General features: G+C 45.2%; 1 protein-coding gene across 1 annotated transcript in view; it reads right to left on the reverse strand.

The window, feature by feature from the left end:
- Window positions 1–23,313, reverse strand: part of LOC120928169 (zinc finger protein 850-like) — a gene marked incomplete at its 3' end in the record, with an annotated part of 156,369 nt that overhangs the window by 132,205 nt on the left and 851 nt on the right. The window contains exons 2-4 of the mRNA XM_040339280.1: window positions 23,100–23,278; window positions 15,904–16,211; window positions 1,882–3,192 (exon numbers count right to left, since the gene is read on the reverse strand). Coding sequence (XP_040195214.1) covers window positions 1,882–3,192; window positions 15,904–16,211; window positions 23,100–23,278 — 1,798 coding nt within the window. The remainder of the gene's footprint in view (window positions 1–1,881; window positions 3,193–15,903; window positions 16,212–23,099; window positions 23,279–23,313) is intronic.

Raw genomic sequence — 23,313 nt, forward strand, 5'->3', positions numbered from 1 at the left:
TCATCCTATGCCCCTATTGGACATAGGATGAATCTACACCCAAGAGTCATTGGTAAAGCTGACACATGAGTACCCCACCCCCTTCCAAAGTCTCTGGGTATCACGGCCATTCCATTACAGGGGCGATCCTAGAGGGACTCCGCAAGAAATGGTGCGTGTTTCCCAGGTGAAGACTCCTAGTTTCATTGTTTGGGACCGATTTCCTAGGAAGGAATCGAACCAGGGTAGGTCTGTGTCTGTAACTCCGGCTACTTCTTTGAGGCGAATGAGTAGTTTTGTGTCTTGTTCTTTATACATTATTTATGTTATTCTACTACAAAATTATATACCATATCGTTATGTCTCTTTATAGATCACCATTGCATTCGCCCCTGAAGAGTTGGTATACCCCAACGAAACGCGTCGGGCATACATAGATGCATGATGTTCATGAGGATGATTTTATGTTTTTTTATACGGTTTTACTCCTAGATTCTCATTATACCACCAAGCCCCTCCAGTGGTTCATGTTGTGCAGGACTTGTCTTTACTCCACGATATGCCAAGTAACATGGTGTTAGTATGTATATGTAATTTGTAGCATGTTTATGCGACTTTGTGGATGCAATTTTTGTCATTCAGTATGCTTTACATGATATCACAAGACATAATAAAATGCTCTTTGCTAAGACTGCTTTTTTGCTGTATGTAACGGTCACCACCGTTTACGACCTTCCATCCCATCCAAGACAGCTTATCGACACTCCACAATCAGGCAAACGAACCCGACCCATAAGAATTCCCCCCAGAAACGAGACACACAGCTCTGTTTGAGGTTTAAAACAGGGAATGAATCTTTATTATCTGCACATGGTAACACATTTCTCTTCAAAATACATCTCTCCCACCCTTGGGAAACAGGGTGGGTTAAATTGTCCAATGACAATGGTGATACAGGTCAGGTGTGTTCAAACTTCTCCTTCAGCAAACAGTCCCAGCAGGGGGGGGGGGCTGCTGGAGTGATTCCCCCCCTTTCCTCACAGCAAGACACTTAAACATCCCATAATAGGCAGCCAGACTGTCTACCAAGCTCCAATCCACATAGCAGACTTAATTACCACAATAGACAATGGAATGCAATCACAACCCACCCCTTTCATCACAGCAAGCTTACTAGTATACATCAGCCAACACACAATATTTATACAATATATACAATATCTGACCGCATTAAATGTGACTAGCACAGACCATAGTGGGGTTCTCATTCACCCTGTGACCCTAAAGTGACTCCCGTTACACTGTACATCTCTCATTCTAAGTCCCAAACTCACTCCCCCCTTTTGTGTTGGAACCCAATTAAGCAATTCTGTATATCCCACATGCTTACTCCGCATGGTGATTGGCCTCATTTAAAGTCCCGCTGACCAAACTCTCTCTTTTCTGTTCAAATTTGGGATGGAGGCCATTTACCTATGGTGCCTTGGACCACATCATGTTTTCTCTCTGTATGTACAATCCGTGTTTTATTTATTGCATGGAATATTGGAATTTTCTGAGATTGTGGATTTGGGGGTTTCATGAGCTGGAAGCCACAATCACCACAATGATGACAAATCACGGCTTGAACCCTCTTGCTTTGCATGTAATGAGTCTCTCTCATATATTAGTCTCACCATTTAAGTTGGATTAGTGAAATAAATGAACTTTTGCACCATATTCAAATTTTTCAAGTTTTACCCGTATATCAGGGTGTGCTTCTTCCCCACATGTCCAGCAACATTCACATACAAGACATTTCCCGAACTCACTAATACACCTCGAGGGGTTGTGTGGGACCCCTGATGTACAGGAAGACAGGACTTCAGTGAGGAACAATTCCCTCACTCAGGACAGGAATACGGCTTCTCCCCCGTGTGAGATCTCTGATGTCTGGAAAGACTGGCCTTCTCTGAAAAACATTTCCCACACTCAGAACAGGAATAAGGCTTCTCCCTCGTGTGTGATCTCTGATGTGTGGAAAGATTGGACTTATCTGAAAAACATTTCCCACACTCAGAACAGGAAAAAGGCTTCTCCCCCGTGTGTGATCTCTGATGTGTGGAAAGATTGGACTTATCTGAAAAACATTTCCCACACTCAGAACAGGAAAAAGGTTTCTCCCCCGTGTGTGATCTCTGGTGTGTGTTACGACTGGACATCTGCGAAAAACATTTCCCGCACTCAGAACAGGAAAAAAGCTTCTCCCCCGTGTGTGATCTCTGATGTGTGGAAAGACTGGACTTCACTGAAAAACATTTCCCACACACAGAACAGGAAAAAGGCTTCTCCCCTGTGTGAGACCTCTGATGTCTGTAAAAACTGGACATATCTGAAAAACATTTTCCGCACTCTGAACAGGAAAAAGGCTTCTCCCCCGTGTGTATTCTCTGATGTTTGGAAAGCTTGGACTTCTCTGAAAAACATTTTCCGCACTCAGAACAGGAAAAAGGCTTCTCCCCCGTGTGTGATCTCTGATGTATGGAAAGATGGGACTTCATTGAAAAACATTTCCCGCACACAGGACAGGAATACGGCTTTTCCCCCGTGTGAGATCTCTGATGTGTGGAAAGACAGGACTTATCTGAAAAACATTTCCCGCACTCAGAACAGGAAAAAGGCTTCTCCCCCGTGTGAGATCTCTGATGTATGGAAAAACGTGACTTGTATGCAAAACATTTCCCGCACTCAGAACAGGAAAAGGGCTTCTCCCCCATGTGAGATCTCTGATGTGTGGAAAGACTGGACTTCTCTGAAAAACATTTTCCGCACTCAGAACAGGAAAAAGGCTTCTCCCCTGTGTGAGATCTCTGATGTCTGTGAAGACTGGCCTTCACTGAAAAACATTTTCCGCACTCAGAACAGGAATACGGCTTCTCACCTGTGTGAGATTGTTTATGCTTATTAAGATTGCTTTTGGAACGGAAACATTTCCCGCACTCAGAACAGGAAAAAGGCTTCTCCCCCATGTGAGATCTCTGATGTGTGGAAAGATTGGTCTTCTCTGAAAAACATTTTCCGCACTCAGAACAGGAAAAAGGCTTCTCCCCCGTGTGAGATCTCTGATGTCTGTAAAGACTGGCCTTCACTGAAAAACATTTTCCGCACTGAGAACAGGAATACGGCTTCTCACCTGTGTGAGATTTTTTATGCTTATTAAGACTTCTTTTGGAACTGAAACACTTCCCGCACTCGGGACAGGACAACCTCTCATCTGTTGCAAGGACAGCACCATCCCGCACAGTCTGAGGTTCCTCAGGATAAGAGGAATACGATGGTCCGGTACCGTCCTGCACAGTCTGAAGTTTCTCAGGATAAGAGGAATACGATGGCCCGGCACCGTCCCGCACAGTCGGAGGTTCCTCAGGATAAGAGGAATACGATGGTCCATCTACACTGTGTGGTGCCGGATTGACATTTGAGGTAGTCGGGTTTTCTCCTGGACTATAATGTGTGATGTCCTCATCTTCTACTTTACAGTCTGGAGACAAAGTGAGACAATCCTCTGAGGTTTTCCTCATCTCCCGTCCATCTACTAAAATAGAAATACAAAGATTATTACTAGACATGAGCTGATTGGTTCCCCTAAACCAGGACTACGCCCACATCAGGCAGCTTTGTCTCTGAGGATCTTACAATTCCCCCCTCAAGGTAACTAGTAAATGGCTCCTCTGATCTCCTACCAGATCATTTCTTTATTCATGGACCTTAGTCAGAGAGTGACAGTGATGAGGGGATTATAGGACGAGGGTCAGGAGTATGTAATGTACAACATAGAGTATATAGTGCAAGGGTCAGGAGTATGTAATGTACAATATAGAGTATATAGTGCAGGGGTCAGGAGTATGTAATGAACATGTAGCACCCTGGTGTTTAGGAAGGGTGGCTCATAAATTTAGTTTCCCAGGTGGTATTTATCATTACTTATTGTTAGGAGATCTACTGATTCCTCTCTAACTTTGAATGGCTGCACCTTTTCTCTTCTGTCACTAGGTGGCACTAGATAGACAAGGGTGTAGCAAGGTCGGATTATGAATGGATGGGGTGTCTCAGCCAATTTGCAGGGGTTTCTTTGGTTCCATGGCCTGCTGGGAGAGCCTATTTATTTGGGTGGAGTCAGGTTCATCGAGGTTCTGTGCCACCTGGATGGCTGTCTGGGTGGACGTGTGTTATGTCGCCCGGGTTCTTAGGCCGGAAGCCTAAGGCCTATCCAGGAGCAAGAGAAGCAGGGTTGGGACTGCAGGATTGGATACCAACCGAGAGTAAAGGTTCAGCCCAACGGTGAACCAGTTGTGGTCGGAGGTGGAGGGGAAGCTGTCGCCACTAAGGGACCATCCACCTTGTTACCGGAGACTACAGTTAGTAAGCTGGAGCCAGTACTGGAGCAATCTTCTCACCAGCCTGGGACAGTGAAGAAGTGGGAAAGCTTCAGCAAGTGTCAAGCCAGGAGCCCAGCAGGATAGCGGGGGTGACGCTTGAGGAGCATCAGTAAGTGCCAAGCCAGGGGCCCAGCAGGACAGCGGGGGTGATGCTTGAAGAGCATCAGTAAGTGCCAAACCAGGGGCCCAGCAGGATAGCGGGGATGACGCTCGAGGAGCATCAGTAAGTGCCAAGCCAGGGGAGTAGGAGTCGTTTGTAAGTCGGATGTTTGAAAGTAGGGAAAATTGGGCCTTAGGTGTTGGTGGTACCAGAACACTGTAAGCCCTCACCGTTACTCTTGGTGGGTGCAGGAACGGGCCCTGCTGTGAAATATTAGATCAAAAATTGTAATTAACAGGGGCATGTAAACAGGGGCAGACAAATTGGGCCTTAGGCAGTGGTAGTGGTGCCCTGAAACAAAAATATTCTTAGAAGCCATCAACATGAACATTGAGGAGGAATAGGATAGTCACTCAGCATAATAGGATAGTCACTCAGCATAGGCAGTCTTCAAGGGATCCCACATCCATAGAAAAATCTATTGGTTACATCAGCATCAGGTGCTTGGTAGCTGGTGATCAAAGACTGGTTCATTTTTATGAAGGTGAGCCGATCAACAGAGTCTGTGGACTGGCGCACTCTGTGATCGGTTACAAAGCCTCCAGCAGCACTGAATGTGCGTTCAGAAAGAACGCTGGATGCAGGGCAGGCCAGTAGCTCAATTGCATACTGTGCAAGCTCTGGCCAGTGGACCATCCTCAAGACCCAGTAAACCAGAGGATTTTCTGTTGGAAAGGTCTCCAAGTCTGATCTTGCCCCTAGATATTCCTGCACCATGTAATTCAGATGTTGGTGACGGTTGCTGGAACCGATCAGACCTTGGGGCTGCGGACTGAAGAATTGTCTGAAGACATCGGTCAGACGGCCACCTTTTCCACCGCTCTTTCTGTGACTGAACAAAGCCTCAGCAACACGGTGTCCAGCACCAGGAAATTGTAACCTCCCAGGCTTTGAAAACGCATTGCACAAACCTTTCTGCAAGGCCTCCCAAAGATGTTTCATCCTCTGCTCCCTCTGCGAAGGGTAGGTAAGTTCTGGGAAAGTTCCTGAAAACAAGGCACATGGGTCAAGTGTCCATGTCGTAGGGCGGAGAGGAGGTTGGTGCCTACAACCATTCCTGGCTGAAGCTGGCGTGGCGTCAACCACCTCTGAGCCTGCCCATGCAGAGCTGACAGAATCTCTGCCCCAGTGTGGCTCCTGCCCCCTAAGCAGACCAACTTTAGCACCACATGGCATCTTTTTGCCTGAGTGCTTGCGTAGCCCCTTGAATGTCTATGGAGCTTCGCTGGTTCAGGAGGACAAATCTGCAGAGGAAGAGGCCATAGAGGAAGAAGAGGAGGGGGTGGAGGAGAGAGCCACCACTAGCATTTTGGAGGCGTGGTGGCAGGAAAAAGCTCCAACAATACTGCACCCTGTCCTGCATCCTTCCCAGCTGCCAGCAGAGTTACCCAGTGAGCTGGGAAAGAAAGGTAACGTCGCTGTCCATGCCTGCTGGAACAGGCATAATATGCACCTTACTGCTGACCGCCCTGTCCAACGAGGCCCAGACATTGCCTTCCACATGCTGGTAGAGAAACGGAATGGTCTTCCGTGAAAAGAAATGGTGTTTGGGAACCTGCCACTGAGGTACCGCACATTCCACAAATTCACAAAAGAGGGCATAGTCTACCAGCTGAAAAGGCAGCAGTTGCAGTGCAGATGCAGTAGCCAAGCTAGCATTCAGACACTGAGCATGTGGATGGCTGGGACCAAATTTCTTTCTACGATTTAGCAACAGGGGTAGGGAATGTGCATGCGGCCTTATGTAGTGTGGGGCGTGGACTTAGTCCCCCTGAGCCATGATATGACAAAGGTACCCTGCCATTGGCCAATTATGGCTCTCTTTACTGACGGCCCTGGGATTGGCCAAAGTATGCGGGTCATAGTGCATGCTTTGGCCAGTCATCACACAGCAATGCAATGCGATCTCACAGTGCATTATGGTGCGTGACGCGGCACTCGAATTTGGCGCGAACGCCCCATAATGTTTGTTTTTCGATGACCGGGCAAACAGCCAATGTTCCAGTGGAACTCATGTTCGACCCGAACTTAAAGCTCATCCCTACTAGGCAGAGACCGGGAGCTCAGGGAGAGAAGATCTGCAGTGAGAGACTGTGTGAGAAGAAGAGAACTATTCTGTGTTACCAAGAGTTATGTAGAACTACCGTTAGTGACTGTAACAAGATTTGTTACCATAGGAGACAGCGGTCCTACCTATACAGAAGTGGTGTCCGGCTGGAGGCCTTCCACTGTAAAGCAGTCTACCTATAGAAGTCTTGGAGTCTGCCAATTGTCATTGCATCTACTCAAATGTGTCCTGGCCCTAAACGAGCTCTCCAACCATTCTTGTTCAGAGACAATAAAGAGTATGTAATGTACAACATAGAGTATATAGTGCAGGGGTCAGGAGTATGTAATGTACAACATAGAGTATATAGTGCAGGGGTCAGGAGTGTGAATTGTACAACAGAGTATATAGTGATGGGTTAGGACTCATAATATTGGTATTCAGTAATCAGTGGTGGATGAAATGTTTACTGGAGACAAGTTGCAGAGATCCCACACCACTGCCTCCCATCTCCTGAGACTGCACTCAGTGACTTGGGTCTGAGACTATACAGACATATCCCTCCACCCGGGACAGCCAGCAAATAACAGAGCAAGTAACCCCGGGAGAATTGTTCTGTCAGAGATCTCACTAGACCCGGGCATGGGGCAGAATACCCAAGGTACATACCCCAGGTGTCTAGGTTAAGCAAACCCTATGGTGAAAATCAACATTTTGCTGCCAGCTGAACCCCAGAATCTCCATAAATCCAGTCTAGAGACATAAATTGTGTCTGCAGCACAGAGAAGGAAGATTATCCCAGAGAAATACAGGAATACAGGACAGGGAACACAGCTCAGGAAAGTGACCCGGGGATTACAGGCTGATATCACCCAGTCCCCGCCCTACTCTGGACCAATCAGTGAGCAGTATGGGTGGAGGAATGGATTTAGTGTTAATGACCCACCTGTGCTGATCTCTGTAGGAGTGTCCTCCTCTATAAATATCCCCGTTATTCCATCCTCCTCCATAGACTGCTGATCATCCCTCACATACGTCTCTTCTTCTTCTTCTGATTTCACCTCAAATTCTATATCGATTGGATCTCCACTCTAAACCAAGAGAATATCATCTGTAAGATATAAACTTACATACAAAATCCACACATCATCTCCACCAGTCCATGTTCTAGATGCTCCGTCCCACCGACCTTGTAACAGTGGGGGATGGTGTGACCTTCCTCTGTGGAATCCCGGGAATACAGAGGACGGGGACATCTCTCTGGTGGGTTCCTGGTATTAGGTGGCTCCATAATATCCTTGTGTCCTTCTGCAAACTCCTCCATCACTCCATACTCCTCATCCTCCTCTTTATACTCTTCTTTAATATCAATATTATCATCCCTGAGGTTTCCACTCTGAATATATGATAAAACATTCATTGTAATAAACAGGTTTGTGTATAAATCATAACCACCAATAATTGTTCCTCATCTACCTGATGATGGTGGGGGATGGCGTGTTCTTCCTCCATCACCCTATCCTCATCATCCTCCTCTTTAATCTCTTCTTTAACCTCAACTTTAGGATCTCTCAGGTCTCCACTCTGAATATAGAAAAAAAAATGACATCAATGGTAACAATGCAGATAATGTACAGATCCTAATGATACGATCAGTGATTGTTCCTCATCTACCTGATGATGGTGGGGGATGGTGTGACCTTCCTGTGTGGAATCCCGGGAATACAGAGGACGGAGACATCTCTCTGGTGGGTTCCCATTACTGGATCCATCTGTAGGAAACACACACACTGACTGAATACATTGTTTCTATGTGTTTATCAGATGATGGGGGATCTAGGTGGAGCCTCCGTACTGCTCTCTCCTTTACAATAAAGTCTCCTCTTACCCGGTGATGTAAGGGGGGGCTGATTGTCCATCATGACGTCCTAGTAGAGATCCTTGTGTCCTTCTAAATACTCCTACATAGGGAAATAGAAAGTGACATCACCTGATACTTACAAAGATAAAGTCATCATCCAGACACATCTCTTGTGTTGAACCTTTACAGACATCAGGAATAGTTATTTCCTCCTCCATAAAGATTATAAAATCAAAAACAAGTATCATAAGTCCACCTCTAACTAAAACCCCAACCCGTATTATCATATAATCTGTTAGTATAAACTGAAATGAAGAGAATGTTCCGGCCCTGTAAGTGGGGGAATGTTCGGGCCCTGAAGGGGTTAATCTAGGTCTCCACACTATATATGTGTGTATCATCATCTGCTGGAGATAAAAGACTTCCCAGTGACTATGGAGGAAGAGGACGGACATGAAGGGGGTTACTGGGTGTAAATAGAAGATAAGATCTTATTGCCTCCTATGCTGCCGATTCCAGCGAGGTCTCCTCACTACTTCCTCTCGACTCACCTCTCACCCAGAACTTCCTGTCTGACCCAGACATCACTTCCTGTCTTCCATAGAGACTTCCTGGGTAAAAGTGAGATCACCATCTTGTGGAGATCAGAGTAATTGCAGCCCAGAGAACCGTCTCATAGTGTGAACACGGCCTTGTGCTGTGTGTAAGTACTGTACAGAGGCGGTGTAGTGTCACCGTTTGCTCCCTATCACAGAATGCTGCCTAAGTCACGTTGCGCGCGAACTGCGCATGCGCAATGCGTTCCAACGCCAAATGCGATGCGTTCCAGGGTAGTCACGACACTACCCTTCAGTGAACCATCACAATTTGTCACGGAAGTGACGTATTACCATACACGGAGCGGGGGGGGACAGAGAGAGAGACCCATTCAGAGCGACAGAGAAATAGACATATAGAGATACGTACATACATTCAGAGCGAGAGAGGGATACAGATAGAGAGATACTGAGAGAGAAGCAGGGCTCAGAGAGGGGATTACCTCCCCTATGTACAGTACTTCCGTTATCTATAATATATGTAGACAATCCCTCTCTCGCTCTGAATGTATCTCACTATCTCTATTTCTCTTTCGCTGTGAATGGGTCTCTCTCTCTCTGCCCCCTCTCCGCGTATGGTAATACGTCACTTCCGTGACAAATTGTAATGGTTCACTGAAGGGTAGTGTCGTGAATACCCTGGAACGCATCGCATTTGGCGTTGGAACGCATTGCACATGCGCAGTTCACCGCCACGAGACTTCCGGAGCATTCTGAGATAGGGAGCAGAATATGACACTGCAGCGGCTCTCTAATTAGGCAAGTTAAATGGTCAAGTCTAAAACGCTAGCCAATAGTGGAATTAAAAATGTGTATGTGTAAAAAAATAACAATTATGCAAAAAAGCAATCTGCTGCTCAAATCTAGTAATATGATAACAACAAAACAAGTGGTAAGAATAAAGTGAAGTGATGAGCGCAATAAGTGCACTAGAATATAAGTCAGTGAAACACTGATATATGTGCAAACAAAACTAGAGCAAATAAAATTACAACCATGTGCTGTAAATAAATAATCAAATTAATGACGCCACAAAATAATGTGAACTAGTGAAACCAAACTGTCCAATCTCACAAGGGAGTAAAAAGCTGTAGATATAAAAATCAAAAAATTCCAAAATCATCAAAAGAAATTCAATTATCGGTACTTTTTTCTTTCGGCAATATGCTGAAAACACTATTTTCGGCCGATGAAATTTTGGTGCATCCCTAATTATAAATACAGCTCTTAATAAAACTAGTATTGTATAATCTGTTATTATAAACTGAAAAGCGGAATTAGATGTAAAAAAACACATTTCGGAAATTAAGAGAACGTTCCCGTAATGCCCCGTAAGTGGGGGAATGTTCTGACCCTGAAGGGGTTAATGTACGACTCCACACTATATATGTGTACATACCTCCCAACTTTCTGAGATGGGAATGAGGGACTTCTATTAGTAAAAGTATGTAGGCATAGGACACACCCCTTAATGGAGAAAAGAAAATTGGTTAAACCCACAAGTGCATTTTCACCACTAATATTCCTTTATATTGGCTTTTGGAATTTACAAATGCAGCAGAAAAATGTAGAAATTGGACGGGAAAGACTTTTTGATAGACAAATAGTGCATTTTATATACATGTATATAGATCAGACCAACATGAGGGACACATGAGGAGGAAAGAGGGACTTTGTTGTGAATGAGGGACAGTCCCTCCAAATCAGGGACAGTTGGGAGGTATATGTGTGTATTATCATCTGCAGGAGATAAAAGACGTCACAATGACTATGGAGGAAGAGGACGGACATGACGGGGGTTACTGGGTGTAAATAGAAGATAAGATCTTATTACCTCCTCTGGTACCGATTCCAAAGATGTCTCCTCACTACTTCCTACCGACTTACCTCTCACCCGGAACTTCCTGTCTGTCCCCGACATCACTTCCTGTCTTCCATAGAGACTTCTTCTCTCTATGGTAGAAGTATGGTCACCATCTTGTGGAGGTAAGAGGAATCATACTCCCAAAAAACGTATTTTAGTGTAAACACGGCTTTGTGCTCTGTGTGTATGTACTGTATATCCTTATAGATGGGTCATCTCCACTCCCACCAAGGGTGAGAGAAATATATTACTGCCTAGTCCAGCCTTTCTCAGCCAGGGTTCCCCGAAAGGGTTCTAGGGGTTCCTTGAGCAATGGACAATTTCTGTCTCTCAGTAACAACTGACATCAATGATCTGTAAGGAGGGCAGTCTTCCCACTGATGACATATAGGAGGGTCCTTCTCCCATTGGTCACCAATGTAAAGGGACCACTACACTGACCACTGGTATAAGGAGAAATTCCATACAAACCGCGAGATTGGTCAGAGACTAATTGGTATTATTCTGGGCATTGCCAGACTAGGTCTTGGTTACAGAGTGAAGGGTGATGCTGCTCATACTATGTGTAACCCTCATCTACATCATGGACATCTTCTTCAGCTTCTTAGTAAATAGGATGGAAATCTTCACAATCCTATATGTAGCTCCTGTTGAGTAGGCGCTATTTTGTAAATGTAGTTATCTGAGCTGTAGTTGGCTCAGACTATTATGCCAAATTGTGGGTTTTAGTTCAGCTGTGTTGCACATCTTCCATTTGACAGTGGGTGTCGCTGTCACCAGGAGTCAAGGTCGGAATGGCAATGGGCTGGGTGTATTGAGTGCCTTCTTCCCAGAAGCAGCCCAGTGGGCATGGTCTGCCCGCTGTGCATTCTGGGGGAGGGTGCTTGGGGGTCTTTCAATCCTGACCGGATGGCCCTGTGGAACCGATTTGTCCTCTGGATCTAAGACTGTACCCGTGATCCACAAGCAAGGTACCTGAATCTCCCCTATCACTCCACCCCTCTGATGAACCTGGTTTAATAAAACCCTTGAAGAAAAATAAATTAAGTGTTGGTGCGGACATTTGTGAATAACTCTTCAAGAGGGACCCCTGGGACGAGTGTGGTGAACAGTAAGGTAACGGCAGGCCCAAATCTAAACCAGCAGCTCCTTCGGGGGTAGTGCTACATATAGAAGAGGTTGGGGGTCCTAAGTAGTCATAGAAAGGCCCAGCACCCCAGTAGTAGAGGAAGAGGTGGTCTGGTGACATGGAGAAGAAGACTCCGGTCAGTCTCTGGATCTCCATCATTGGAAACATGGTGAGACAACAAATACAGCGTGATGGTGGAGGAGATGTTGGTGTGGAAATGGACAGAACACGGGATGATGACACTGAAAGAACAATACGGCTTCATTCTACGATATGTCAAGGACAGAACCGTACAGGAAAGACTTTTCTCTCTAATTAATGTCAGTAGAAGACCCTGATCACTGTATATGATATACTCCTGACCCCTGTATATGATATACTCCTGACCCCTGTATATGATATACTCCTGACCCCTGTATATGATATACTCCTGACCTCTGTATATGATATACTCCTGACCTCTGTATATGATATACACCTGACCTCTGTATATGATATACTCCTGACCCCTGTATATGATATACTCCTGACCACTGTATATGATATACTCCTGACCACTGCACTCTAGGCCCATTATTCAGAGTTACCTTTAACCTGATGACCTGTGAAGACTTTTAACCACTTCCCACTCGGCCTATAGCAAAATGATGGCCGGGAAGTGGTTCATTTATCCTGATGGGGCTTCATATGATGTCCAGCAGGATAAGCCCTACGGGGCACACAGCGCAGCGATCTCTGTTTTGGTGTATCAGTCTGACACACCGCAAGACCGGTCTGGAAAAAGAGCCTCTGATGGAGGCTCTTTACCACATGATCAGCTGTGTCCAATCACGGCTGATCACAGCTTAAACAGGAAGAGCCGTTTATCGACTTTTCCTCACTCGCATCTGACAGACGAGAATAGAGGAGAGCTTCTCTCCTGACAGGGGGGGTCAGTGCTGATTGTTTATCAGTGCAGCCCCCCCACCCAGGACCACCAGGGATGCCTACAAAGGATGCCCACCAGGTATGCTACCCTGGACCACCAGGGATATGCCAATCAGTGCCACTCATATATACCCATCAGTGCAGCATTTCAGTGCCACCTATGAATGCCCATCAGTGCTGCATATCAGTGGCCATTGTCCGTGCCCACCAGTGCCATCTCATTGGTGCCGCCTCATCGGTGAAGGAGAAAACGTACTCATTTACAACATTTTATAACAGAAACAAAGAACAATGTTTTGTTATTATTATTAATTCATTACGTTCCATTTGTTTAGATGCGGCATTCGTTATTTTGGATAAATCGTAACTTCGGATAAATTCGTATTCATTACGATCACTAACAGCTAAATTTGAAAAGGAAATTCCGATACCGATAATTTGTTATTACCGTATTTGCCGGCGTATAAGACAACTGGGCGTATAAGACGACCCCCTAATTTTCCAGCCAAAATGTTGGTTTTGGGATATACTCGCCGTATAAAACTACCCCCTTCCTACTAGTCATGCCTCGTCTCACGGTGCCACCATTACATGCCAGACTGTGCCCCATTACATGCCAAACTGTGCCCCATTACATGCCAGACTGTGCCCCATTACATGCCAGACTATGCCCCATTACATACCAGACTGTGCCCCAGTACATGCCAGACTGTGCCCCAGTACATGCCAGACTGTGCCCTTACCTTATCCCAACACATGCAGAATCGCGGCTGTACGATTTTTCAAAAGCCGCGCCTTCTACGTCTTCTGTTCCGTGATAGGCGGAAACACTCAGCTTCCCAGGAGGCACTGTGTTCAGTGTTCGCCTATCACAGAGGCCCTATTGTCCGAGGACGAGAGGGCCTCCGTGATAGGCGGACACTAAACACAGGACGAGAGGGCCTCCGTAATATGTGGACACTGAACACAGTGCCTCCTGGGAAACTGAGTGTTTCCGCCTATCACGGAACAGAAGACGTAGGAGGCGCGGCTTTTGAAAAATCGTACAGCTGCGATTCTGGGATAAGGTAAGGTTAGGTTACCGGCGTATAAGACAACCCCCGACTTTTAAGAAGATTTTAAGGGGTTAGAAAGTCGTCTTATACGCCGGAAAATACGGTATTTCGGATTTTTGAATTTCCGGATTTTCAAATTTATTCAAATTAATGAATGTCGATCATAACTAATGACCCGAAAAACGAAGAAACAAATGAAAGGAAAACAAACAAATGTTCGGTCAGTGCACATGTCTACAGCTTAGTAGATGATAAATTAGACAGATAACGGAGAAGCCGCAGATGTCACTCGCTAACAAGCTTTTAGATGTTTTACGAAGTTCCAAGGAATGTCTATACAAGAGGAAATATATATGTTGTAAATGCCTATAAGAGGCCACTTGGCATCCTGGCGTGAGTCGCTCCTTTCCCTGGTGAAATAAAAGGTTTGTTTTCCTGGAGTCCGTGTCCAGAGTCCATTCCTGGTTTCCCAGAACTCAAAGAGTTTTGCTGCAACATTTATCTGGTGCATTGGCCGGGAAACCAGGTGTGACTGCTGTGACAGGTGACAACACCACCAGCAATTCTTCTCATTCCAGCGACACACACAACTTTTTTTTCTCTTCAATACATTTTTTTATTATAATTACTTTTAAACAGATAACAGTCATAGAATCAGGAAATAGTAAAAAGGTAGAAATGTGATTGGTCAGGAAAATGACTTGTCTGGAATGTGGAGGCGGAGTCGTACAATACAATACACAACGTGTTCCATTATTATAACAAAGTATTGTAGAAAAGAACACACCATAGAAAATGGGGGAAAAGGAGAAAATAAACCTGGATATTAAGGGGACATTTGTGTACGAGCAACACTTTAACAATCACCACCATTTTATTCTCCAGGGCCTCTGCTATCAGATAATATATGTTTGGGGGTTTTATCTAATCTTCAGGCCCAAAATGTGCAAAAACATCTCTGACAGTAAAAGGGTTAATGTGAGCTAGAGGGGATCACTCTGCTGTGCTCACACATTAGAGCTCCCTCTAGCTGCAGCCTGGTAAAAACATTGCTAGGAGGTCTTTTCATTTATCTGCTCCATACTTCCCATCTTTATATAAACGTCTCCTGACATTTAGGGGTCTATTCATAAAACATGTGCATAGCAATTCCCCCGGGGAAAGTCCATGTACATTCCTTCTGTGTGAATGGGGGAAAGATGAATGTTATTAGGATATTTGCTGTGCTGGTCGAACGGTTTCCAATCATTTACAATGGAAATGATTGCATTTGGCCACTAGATGGAGATCATTTCTATGGTACTTAGCGCCATCTAATGGCCAAATGTGGTATTTTCTGTTTTGCGTCAATGGGCGGTATTAAAACCACAGGGGCAGATTTTTGCCACTAAATGGAGCCGATGATCCAATATTAGTCATGATTGGAGGAACGCATGTCACATTCATTCTACAATTTGTTTTATAATAGATCCCTAAATGTCTGTGAAATCTTCCACCACAAAATGTACTCAGCCAATGAGAGGTCATGACTCCATTTTTATTTTTCTCCTGCTATCAACGGCCAACACGGTACAACACTTCATCCATGTCTTTGGTGATCTCTGATCTCCTTATGAAGTGTTTCTTACATGATGAAGATCAGCCATGGAGTATATCTGAGGTGTATATCAGGGTGTGCTTCTTCCCCACATGTCCAGCAACATTCATATACAAGACATTTCCCGCACTCACTAATACACCTCAAGGGTTGTGTGGGACCCCTGATGTACAGAAAGACAGGACTTCAGTGAGGAACAATTCCCTCACTCAGGAAAGTGGCTTCACCACCATGTGCAGTCTCTGGTGTGTGTTACGACTGGACGTCTGCGAAAAACATTTCCCGCACACAGGACAGGAAAAAGGCTTCTCCCCCGTGTGTGATCTCTGATGTATGGAAAGATGGGTCTTCGTTGAAAAACATTTCCCGCACTCAGAACAGGAAAAAGGCTTCTCCCCTGTGTGTGATCTCTGATGTGTGGAAAGATTGGACTTCATTGAAAAACATTTTCCGCACTTTGAACAGGAAAAAGGCATCTCCCCCGTGTGTGATCTCTGATGTCTGTAAAAATAGGACTTATGTGCAAAACATTTCCCACACTCAGGACAAGAATATGGCTTCTCCCCCGTGTGCAATCTCTGATGTATAAAAAGATAGGACTTATGTGAAAAACATTTCCCACACTCAGGACAGGAAAAAGGCTTCTCCCCCGTGTGAGATCTCTGATGTGTGGAAAGATTGGACTTCTTTGAAAAACATTTTTCACACTCAAGACATGGAAACCTCTTATGTGCTAGAAGGACAGCATTGTCCCTCACAATCTGAGGTTCTTCTGGATAATAGGCATACGATGGTCCGGCACCATCACGCACAGTCTGAGGTTCCTCAGGATAAGAGGAATACGATGGTCCGGCACCATCCCTCACAGTCTGAGGTTCCTCAGGATAAGAGGAATACGATGGTCCATCTACACTGTGTGGTGCCGGATGGACATTTGAGGTAGCCAGGTTTTCTCCTGGACTATACTGTGTGATGTCCTCATCTTCTACTTTACAGTCTGGAGACAAAGTGAGACAATCTTCTGAGGTTTTCCTCATCTCCCGTCCATCTACTAAAATAGAAATACAAAGATTATTACTAGACATGAGCTGATTGGTTCCCCTAAACCAGGACTCCACCCACATCAGGCAGCTTTGTCTCTGAGGATCTTACAACCCCCCCCTCAAGGTAACTAGTAAATGGGTCCTCTGATCTCCTACCAGATCATTTCTTTATTTATGGACCTTAGTCAGAGAGTGAGGAAACAACGAGAACTGTCTTTTATAGGAGTGACAGTGATGAGGGGATTATAGGACGAGGGTCAGGAGTATGTAATGTACAACATAGAGTATATAGTGCAGGGGTCAGGAGTATGTAATGTACAACATAGAGAATATAGTGCAGGGGTCAGGAGTATGTAATGTACAACATAGAGCAGAGATAAAAATTTCAAGTCCTGAGCTTGCAACAACGTGGACACCTCCACCCATTCTGGGAAAAACTATCACCCCTAGCACCAAAGTCAAAAGTCTCGGAGTCATTCTCGACACCTACATGACAATAGATGCACAAATAGGGTCAGTAGTCAGCGGATCTCACCATCTGCTGCGCCTACTACGCAGACTTATTCCATTTATTTCTAAAGAAGACATAGCAGTCGTGGTGGGAACAATTCTCAACTCCAGACTGGACTATGCAAATGCCCTCTATCTCGGACTCCAAAAGTACCAAATCACTCGTCTGCAAGTCGTTCAAAACACGGCCGCCAGACTTGTGACTGGGGAAAAAACCTTGGGAATCAATCTCACCTTCGTTGAGATCCCTTCATTGGTTGCCAGTAAAAGACAGAATTGCTTTTAAAGCACTCTGTCTGACGCATAAGTGCATCCATGGGAAGGATCTATCTATGCCAAAAAATAAAAGCTCACAATTCCAATCACGTTCTGCGATCCACAAACCATAATCTACTCAAAATACCCAAAGCCAGATACAAATCCAAAGGAGAGCGAAGATTTGCAGTTCAAGGCCCCAGACTATGGAACGCTTTACCAACCAGCATTCGGTTGGAGGAGAACCACTTGGCCTTTAGGAGAAAGATCAAAACCCATCTCTTTTGAGTTCAAAGGATAAATGGTCAAACGAGCGCCCAGATGCGATTCAGTTCGCATGTGCTGCGCTATACAAGTTTTTTCACTCACTCACAAACTGAGCTACTATCCAGGCCTCAAGGGTTACTCACCACCAGTTACCCCACCCAACCCCTAATTCCGCCCTTAAACACGCGCCCATAAATTATCTCATGAAATGGCACTTAATATTTTGTAACTTAATTCTGCATGAAATATTTAACAACAATTATATCAGTGCAGCCTGGTCAGTGCCCACCATTGCAACCTCACTGTGCCCATGGTATGCAGCCTCATCTGGGCAGAAGAAGAGAGAGGGTGGCCGGATCATGACTGGAGGAAGAAGAGAGCTGCAGAATCAAAGAGCGGGAAAGCACGCCGGAACAGCTTACTATTCCTTTCACTCACCATCATACAGAGCCCCGCATCCTCCTGACCCCGCGCCTGTGATAGACAGAACACATCCCAGCATTGGACCGGCGCTCTGTCTATCACAGGCGCGGGGTCAGGAGGAGGCGGGGCTGTGTATGATGGCGAGCAGAGCGGAAGCAATTGTAATGTAAGCTGTAACAGCGTGCTTCCCCGCTCTGTGATCCCGCAGCTTTCCTCTTTCTCCATGCTCCCTTCCCCGGGACAATCACTGGGAGAACAGCTACCAATCAACCCCACCCGCCAGTGGTCCTTCCCCCCCCCCCCCCCCCGGCAGCCAAGCTCCTCGCCAGACCTAATTTTCCACTCGCAAATGAGTAGAGTATATAGCGCAGGGGTCAGGAATAATTAATGTACAACAAAGTATATAGTGCAGGGGTCAGGAGTGTCTAATGTACAACATAGTGTATATAGTGCAGGGGTCAGGAGTATGTAATATATACAAAAGAGTATATAGTGCGGGGATTAAGAGTATGTAATGTACAACATAGAGTGTATACATCAGGAGTATGTCATGTACAACATAGAGTATATAGTGCAGGGGTCAGGACTAGGGATGAGCCAAACGGACCCCTGTTCAGTTCGGACCAGAACTTTCGAACACCTGCAAAAGTTCGGACCCGAATAACGAACCCCATACAAGTCAATGGGATCCCGAACGTCAAGTGCCCATTTTGAAGGCTTAAAATGTAAGTAATTGGGCATACAATGGTTATAGGGGTCCGGGTCCTGCCCGGGGAAATGTATCATTAACAAACAAAGTTTTTGAAAAAAGTTATTTTTAAATGAGTACTGATTTTTGTATTTTGAAAGTGAAAGCCTAAAAATTCCTTCCAATAAAGTGCCTGGGGGTCCCCTTAGCCCCCTTTCACACTTGTGCGACTTGTCCCACGATTTTGGACTGCAAAATCCTATGACAAATCATTCTCCATGATTTTCAATGACTACCATTCATACTGGCATGACTTTAAAGCGGGAGTTCACCCAATTATGTTTTTTTTTCTCTTTTCCCCTTAGATGGATGCTCGTTTTGTCTAGGGGAATCGGCTAGTTGTTTTAAAATATGAGCCGTACTTACCGTTTTCGAGATGCATCTTCTCCGTCGCTTCCGGGTATGGGTCTTCGGGACTGGGCGTTCCTTCTTGATTGACAGTCTTCCGAGAGGCTTCCGACGGTCGCATCCATCGCGTCACTAGTAGCCGAAAGAAGCCGAACGTCGGTGCGGCTCTATACTGCGCCTGCCCACCGACGTTCGGCTTCTTTCGGAAAATCGTGACGCGATGGATGCGACCGTCGGAAGCCTCTCGGAAGACTGTCAATCAAAATAGGAACGCCCAGTCCCGCAGCCCATACCCGGAAGCGGCGGAGAAGATGCATCTCGTAAACGGTAAGTACAGCTCATATTTTAAAACAACTAGCCGATTCCCCTAGACAAAACGAGCATCCATCTAAGGGAAAAAAGTCTTATGTACGGGTGAACCCCCGCTTTAAGTTGTGCCTACTTCAAAGTAGTCCCTGCACTAATTTGGTCCGATTTTGTTGCCACTTACACAGGCAGTCATTGGAATCGCGGCAAAATCACGCGACTTTGAAGTCACACAAGTGTGAAAGGGGCATTAGTCTAAATGTAAAGTGGCAGGTCTATACCGTGTCTAGAATCGGCTGAAGCAATAATTGAATTTATAAAGCCGAAACTTTTTTTTAATTTGTCCTGCCTTTATTTTGCTCAGCAACAATTGGGGAGCCAGCGTGTACGATGGAGGCCACAATGTACTGCACCGGGAACAAGATTAGAGATTTTTTTGATACATTCTGGAGTCACTTTGGATAGAAGTAACAGGGGCGTTAAAATTGGGCTTTGGGTGTCGTGGGGCCTTCACACCGTAACCCTATAGAGGTAATCTTGATGAAAGCAAGAATTCGACTTGCTGTAAATAAGCTGAGTTACACTTAATGGTAACTCCTTTTCTGAGAGTCTTCCAGGACAGCCCATGAGACCTATGGCTCCTCCTACCAGGACAGGAAACACGTTACCCCCACCAGATAAAAGGGCGGTCCTCCAGATCCCATGTCAGTCTTCTCGAGAATCGTAGGACTTCCCTGAAAAACATATGCATAATACACAAAACCTCCAGACAAAACCGGGTGGGAATCTGGCTGTCCTGAAAGACTCTCAGAAAAGGAGTTACCGGTAAGTCTAACTCAGCTTTTCTCTCAAGCGTCTTCCAGGACAGCGCAATAGACGATGAGCCAGAACTTACCAGTCTAGGGTGTGACAACTGCCTGAAGGACCTTTCGACCAAAAGCCTGCTCCTGAGCAGATCCAGGCAATAATGTTTAATGAAGGTCGAATAACTGGACCATGTGGCAGCCCTGCAAATTTGTTCCGGTGAGGCACCAGCTCTCTCAGCCCAAGACGCAGACAAGGCTCTTGTTGAATGCTCAGTGACAAAAGGTGGAGGAACTTCTCTAATTTTGTAAGCTTCAGTAGACATGTGCACACTGAAATATTTTGTTTCGGAATTTCGTTCGAAAAATACATTTATTTAGTTACTCCCGAAATTCGTTTTTATCAATTTCGTTAAAAAATGCATTCGTCCGAAAATCCAAATGAATTAAGGTTGAATCTGTCATTGAAGGCTTATGGTGTCTGTCGAATGTTCTAAGAAGATTTGGCCGAATCTTAAAAAAAAAAAAAAAAGAAGACGATCCAACGGAGCAGCGAAACTGTACGTACATTTCCGGTCCAATGTTCCACCTACAAGCTATAGTAGAATTCTAATGTTGTATGACTAATAATTATTTATTATTATTACTAGTCAACCAACATTAGAATTCTTCTATAGCCTATGGGCCGAGCATTTCACCATAAATGTCCGCTCACTGCAATCATATGTTTTTAGCTACTTCGTCGAATCTTCATGTCTCTATAATGTCGAATCTTTTCTCTCTATGTCAAATCGTCTTCATGTCTGTATAATGTTGAATCTTTTCTCTCTTTTTTTTTTAATCCACTTTATTTTTATCTTTTCTAATTTCATACACATATATGCCTATTCGGCATCCATTTCAGTTCACATGACATACATTATACAACATTTTTGTAGTCCTATGAGATTCTAATGTACGTCACTAAATTTCTATATCCCACCCCCTCCCCCCCCCTGTCCTCTGCACTCTACATAGATAATCTATCCAACACCAGTTTTGGTGGTGCGACCCTCACGTCTCTCAACCAGGAATACCAAATCTCCTCAAATTTGCCCTCTGCTTTCCTACGTTTATATGCCAGATGTTCTCTACCCAACAGGGAGTTGACATACGCAATCCATTGTTTCCCCGTGGGAATCCCGGGGGCCATCCAATAACGTGCTATGAGTTTTCTTGCCAAATACAGCAGTCTTGTTATCATATAATACTTTCCTTTTGTGTACTCTCCCGGGTCAATGGCCCCTAGCAGATATACTAGGGGATCCAATGGAACTGGTACCTGTGCCACTCTAGTAATACACTGTGATACTTCCTCCCAGTACCTATAAAGCTTTGGGCATCTCCAAATCAAAATGTATGAAGTCCCCCTGCTGGGCCTTACATTTTGGGCACATAGGAGTATCCCTTCTTCCCCATCTATGTAGTTGTGGCGCAGTTCTGTAAGCCCTGTGTAGTATAAAAAGTTGCGACAGTTTGTGCGACGCAGAAACGGACACCACCGGGACAGACTCAAGCACCCTTCGTCTACCTCCCCAATGTCTTCCCCCCATCTCCTGCGGCTTCTAAGGGAGGCATGGTTCTGAATTGTTGCCATCAATCCCTCATATATTTTTGTTATCACCCTCATATAACTGTGAAGAGAACCAGATTCCCCTCTTTTTCCAAGAATTAAAGCCTTCCAAATCCTGTAGCCCTACATATCCAGGGTTGTTCCATATTGGGGTAAATGGTAACACCCCCTCTGTCCCCAAAGTCTTCCGTAGCTCCCCTCATACCTTTCTGATGAGAGTTCCTGTGGGTGCTGATTGTGGCATACTAGGCAAGCCCATCTCAAGATGGGAGGCTGCCTTTAATGAGGGGTCAATACCGGTCACCATATTTCTATTGGGGTTTTCTCCTTCTTCCCGTCAGCTGTTGTATCTAAAAAGGCTAAGAAGTAAGTTTTGGGGTGAGGTACCGCCAATCCCCCCCCTCTATCCTTTCCATATTGTAAGGTAGTTAAACTAATCCTTGCTACCTTTTTTTTCCATATCAGCTCCCAGCTCCCAGCAGAAACGGACACCACCGGGACAGACTCAAGCACCCTTCGTCTACCTCCCCAATGTCTTCCCCCCATCTCCTGCGGCTTCTAAGGGAGGCATGGTTCTGAATTGTTGCCATCAATCCCTCATATATTTTTGTTATCACCCTCATATAACTGTGAAGAGAACCAGATTCCCCTCTTTTTCCAAGAATTAAAGCCTTCCAAATCCTGTAGCCCTACATATCCAGGGTTGTTCCATATTGGGGTAAATGGTAACACCCCCTCTGTCCCCAAAGTCTTCCGTAGCTCCCCCCATACCTTTCTGATGAGAGTTCCTGTGGGTGCTGATTGTGGCATACTAGGCAAGCCCATCTCAAGATGGGAGGCTGCCTTTAATGAGGGGTCAATACCGGTCACCATATTTCTATTGGGGTTTTCTCCTTCTTCCCGTCAGCTGTTGTATCTAAAAAGGCTAAGAAGTAAGTTTTGGGGTGAGGTACCGCCAATCCCCCCCCTCTATCCTTTCCATATTGTAAGGTAGTTAAACTAATCCTTGCTACCTTTTTTTTCCATATCAGCTCCCGCATCTGGGTATCAATTCTTTTAAACCATTTGTTCGATATCCACATCGGTGAGTTATGGAAGATATATAGGAATTGTGGAGCCCATACCATTTTAATTAAATTGGCTCTCCCTACCACTGATAGGGGGAGTTTGCACCAGCTGTCACATTTTTCTCTTTGTTTTGCCAGTAGTGGACCCAAGTTCAGCTGAAGATATTCAGCCGCATTCGGGGACACCACCACCCCCATGTAACAAAACCTACTTGATATAGTGATCTGCTCTGCTCCTACTGGTAGCTGATCCCTCAATGGATCTATAGGCATTAATATTGATTTAGACCAGTTTATA

This window comes from Rana temporaria, chromosome 2 (genome assembly GCF_905171775.1).
Source record: "Rana temporaria chromosome 2, aRanTem1.1, whole genome shotgun sequence".
NCBI classification, from domain to species: Eukaryota; Metazoa; Chordata; class Amphibia; order Anura; family Ranidae; genus Rana; species Rana temporaria.